The sequence below is a fragment of the Hydractinia symbiolongicarpus genome, chromosome 6, assembly GCF_029227915.1.
Source record: "Hydractinia symbiolongicarpus strain clone_291-10 chromosome 6, HSymV2.1, whole genome shotgun sequence".
Classification (NCBI taxonomy): domain Eukaryota; kingdom Metazoa; phylum Cnidaria; class Hydrozoa; order Anthoathecata; family Hydractiniidae; genus Hydractinia; species Hydractinia symbiolongicarpus.
In genome coordinates this window covers 19,899,904-19,904,433 of record NC_079880.1, presented here as the reverse complement: position 1 = coordinate 19,904,433, position 4,530 = coordinate 19,899,904, and the positions used below count along the sequence as shown (strand labels likewise).

The 4,530-nt window shown below is 33.5% G+C and overlaps 1 protein-coding gene across 1 annotated transcript; it reads left to right on the top strand.

Annotated features, from left to right (window-relative positions):
• The first annotated feature begins 2,080 nt into the window (after nucleotides 1-2,080).
• LOC130648152 (histamine H2 receptor-like) lies at nucleotides 2,081-2,974 on the top strand. The gene has a single exon (XM_057454185.1). It carries the CDS (start codon nucleotides 2,081-2,083, stop codon nucleotides 2,972-2,974), a length of 894 nt encoding a protein of 297 aa, XP_057310168.1.
• Nucleotides 2,975-4,530: the final 1,556 nt, after the last annotated feature.

Below are 4,530 nucleotides of genomic sequence, written 5' to 3'. Positions count from 1 at the left end.
ATCACAGACAAATATTCTGCAGAATTTCCAATAGAGTCGTCAACTGTTGTGCGACTGTTGTGAAACAGTTGCTCAACACTTTTTATGTTAATGGGAACCACTCTTTAGTTATCAAAAAAATCACGAAGTATTTTAGTAACAAACGACCCCTCACCAAATATGATAGCTTTAATTTTTGGCAAATTTGACGCTGTTCGTTTATTTTCGTGGTTGTTTATAAAAAAAGCATGCAATGCATATAACAATGTCAAAAATCTATTGTTTTAAAACAGGGAGCCACTTGATCCCAGTTTTTTAGTTTTTACAGTGTACTGTCACAAATTCTGGCGCACATATCAATAATTCTTTCAATAATGCAACATCTTTAGAGGGTCCAATCCTACATAGACATAACCTCCTGTCTTAAGACGGGTAGTATTACTACAGTTTGCTGATTCGTAACCTCAGTAATGTATTCAAATACTAAATTAAATTAACGACATGAAGCCATATCCTCATATATGTAAGCCTTCAAGTATACGCTAAACCAAACGCAAACTGTTTGAACCTCTGTGGTGTTAAATAAAGAATAGATGCAATGATGAAACAAAATTTTATTACTTAAATTGTTTTTAACCGTCTGGATTTTAGAAGCGGGCAATACGGATTTTAAGGCATTCTAATTGGCTTACCGCTCTTAAGGACAGGCCGATATAGAGCGGTATTGCCCGTCGTCCAAAAAAATGTTACTCAGTGAATATAAAAATTGTCAAAGCCCATGTCATTCTTGGCTAGCTAATCGAAAATTTTACTTCAATACACGCTGTATCTAAATTTTAGTTGCGCATTTAACTTTACACATTCTTCGAACATCGTAATGTTTTGTTTACAAAGATTTATTCTATAGTGACATTCGAATTCTGCTTAAAATGTTTCTATCGAAGGCACTACTGCTGACGCACCAAATATTTTTACAAGCGTATTTTAGCTTCATAATGCGTGTCACGTTCCATCTAACTCCACTCACAGTGAAACATTTTTGTAATATGGATTTCGGGTGTTTTTTTCGTCCATTAATGCAATAACAAAACTTCAAAGATGTTAGTCTCTTCTTTTCCTTTTTCCATACATGGTATTCGTTTACGCCTTTGCCAGTAAAATGCTATAACGGTGATTTATTCGTGTAAGTTTTATCTTCTAAACCGGTTTCCAAATTTAACTATTTGAATTCTGCCAGTTGACGGAGTGGTGTTAGAATATGTTTGCAGCATCCACTTGCACCAGTTATGCAACTACGCCTTTGCTTACAGAACATCTGCAAATAATTGACACAAACGCGCATCAAAATCTTCCTGAAACCTGTCTTGTACTGATGCAAGTATTTCGAGAAAAAAACTACGGTTCTACTTTGTTGTTAATAAGATATAAAAATGTATATACTGGCTGCAATGATTTCTCTAGCGCCGCTGACGTTTTTCTTGTAACAGTTTGCTTAAAAAACAACGAAAAAAATGACGTAATCAGACTTTACAGTGCCTTTAATAAAATTATCGACAAAAATTTTTGTGATAAAAAGCACAATAAATTTATGTGGATTATTCCACGGGTTTTAATAACTAGTTAATAATTAATAACCAATAAAAGGAAAAAAAATAGCTAGCACCTGAAAGTCAATTGAATTAAAAAAGAAAAAGCAACTATCACAGTTCTTTGCCTTCTAACTGATAGAATTAATTTAAAGCATATACAAAGCGAACACAACATGTCTTTAATATCAACTATGAATAATAGATAATTCAACAATCTCAAAACCTGTTAATGAAAACATTTTTGTTTTTCCGAGTTAGTTCGTTTTGTGATGTATAATGAAACTATTGAAAATATTTAGCTCTGAAAAACAACAATAACGTCATTCCATTTAGTTTTGTTTTACCCTTAACTCTTCTCTAAATCAAACCATTCAAACAATATTGATTCTTTTACGGAAAGTGCACTTTTTTATCTAGTAAGGACAGAAAGCAACAGATCACGACCGTGGTCAATGTTTATTATTTCAGTACACTTTTATTTGAGATGCATAAAAAGTAAAACAAGAATAAATATGGAATTGTGGGCAGTCTCATTGGTATCCTATGTCGTACCATTTGTATTACACAGTTTTGGTATGATACTACTTTTAACAAAAAGTTCCAACGTTAGCAGAAGTCAAACTATATTAATGATAAATCTGAGTTTATCTGAAATTTGCTTATCCGCAACAAGTGCAGCTTATATCGTTGTGTACTATTATTACGGCAATCAAAACATCATGTATCAACATGCTGTAATCTGCTCAATGGCTTTCTGTTTACCTTATTATGCCGTTATGTACATTCTCACGTTAGACCGACTGGCAGAAGTGTACTTGAACATCCGTTATCCTTTATATTGGTCAGCAAGAAAAACCAAATATTGCATGATCATAGTATGGTTGATTACTTTGTGCTTGCAGTTCTCATTATTTGTTTATATTCGTGTCGAACAAGTAAATGGTTTTGAAAAGCTTGAAGATTTTTCCCACTTTTATGGCTTTCCATTCGTCGATATGGTTTTCGTTATAATTGCTTTTGCGACATACATATACATTATGAGAAAGATTCGACGCAATAGAAAGGTAATGGCTCGAATGTCGGTTTCGATAGAAAGAAATACAGATCGTAATACGGATGGATTTAGTTCAAATGGTCAAAAATTGCGACAGCACCCCAAGCCAGCTAATCTACATTTGTTGTTACCATTCCTATTAGTGACAACTTTCGTGCTGTTCATTGTCATACCAGATTTTATTTTTTTGTTGATGTACAAAGGTTTTTTAGCAAACACTTTTCTTTTAGATATAATAATGAACATAATTCTTTCTATTGGTTATTCTTCTGATGCCTGCATTTATGTTTTGTTGTCGACTTTGTTCAAAAACCTTCTTCGGAGTTGGTTCAGAAGATGGTTTAAAATGTAAAATGGTACATTGGAAACAAATTAGCTACGTATGTTGCAGAAACATCGGCAGTGTGCTGGTTAGTTGTTTGTGGCTTTAGATAGCAGAATCTAAGAATTGCAATAGCTAGAAACACTTCGGAATGAACCATTTAATTTTTCAATTCCTTATTTAATAGAATGGTTGCTAGTTATTCTGGAAACCGTGTCTTTCAGACTGTTAGAAGGGTCAATTCTGAGATTAAACTCCTCTCACATTGCAACAGTATAGGTATGTATAGGTATGTTAAAGAGACATAGTTGCCATAAAAGTTAAATATAAATTAAATAATATAAATTAAATTTGTAAATAAATTATAAATTGTAAATTCATTTTTACATTTTGAAATTTTCCATTGATTTCTTACCCTTGTACCTTTTACAGAAGTCTTGTCCTACTCTTTGTTTGTTTGCCAAAGTTTGTTCGTATGTCACAATTATCTCCTTGGAAAAAGGAAGAATTGTGTCTTTTTGGAAGCACATTCTTTGGAAGAGCAAAACCTCAGGACTTTAAATCTAAGACTTAACTGGTCCAGTTTATCATTGTGCTTGTACTTTGTAATTTTCCTTCTTTTTTCAAAGTCACAAGCAGGTGCCAGGCATGGTCTTTATGCGACGAGCTGGTCGAATGTTTGCTGGTATTATTTTCTGTATCTAGAAAGGACAATCTTTACCAAACCAAATATATGTATTTAATTGACAATCTATAACTCTAACGCAGAATATAAAACCATAAATCCTTCTGATAATTGGGCTCCTAAACGATCTAACCCGATCTAGTTAAGATATAGCGCTCTTTTTTGTTCCTTTGCGCTAATCCAGGTTACGCTAGACTAGATTTGATTACAAAGAATATAAAGAACACATTAAACACTAATGAATAAACAACTGGAATTTCGACTTTAAAAGAACATAAGCGAAGAACTTGTTATGGTATGGCTAGCTATAAATGGCGCTTAAAGCTACATAAACACCATTTTTATTTATACAAGTAATGTGGCAACTATCATCTGGTAAGTTCTACTTTGTAAAAACTAAGCCATAGAAAATCTAAGTGGATAATTCTGGAACTCAAACGGAATTAAAGTAGCATAGCCCCTCTACAACTAATCAAAAACATATATTTTACCAAAATTTAATATTTAATATGATAACCTTATTTCTTAATCACAAAAAAATGAAGTTTCTAAGTGGTTAGTGGGTGGAACTTATCCTTGTTTGCCTTGATAATTCTCTCTTAACGGCAAGCGTCATAGCAAGCGGGTCAACAGTTTTTCTTGCCTCTGGGGTTAATTATATCACTTGATACCCCGTCCAGTGGCGAGGCCAAGCTTGCTCACTTGTTTTGTACAACTAACGATCCTACTGCCATGAATTAATTTTAGAGCAGTTAAATGAGGTTTAATTCTCTTACTTTTTGCTAAATTGATCTACCGTAAAACCTGAGTTGCGACTGGCTAGTACTGTCGTTACGCGTGCCTGTAGCAGCTATGATTTCTGTAATGCTGAATGTTGGCACCATGAACACGTGTAAATCTA

What these genes read in the sequence shown, in the direction of transcription:
- LOC130648152 (XM_057454185.1), top strand. Translation starts at nt 2,081, where the DNA reads ATGGAATTGTGGGCAGTCTCATTGGTATCCTATGTCGTACCATTTGTA.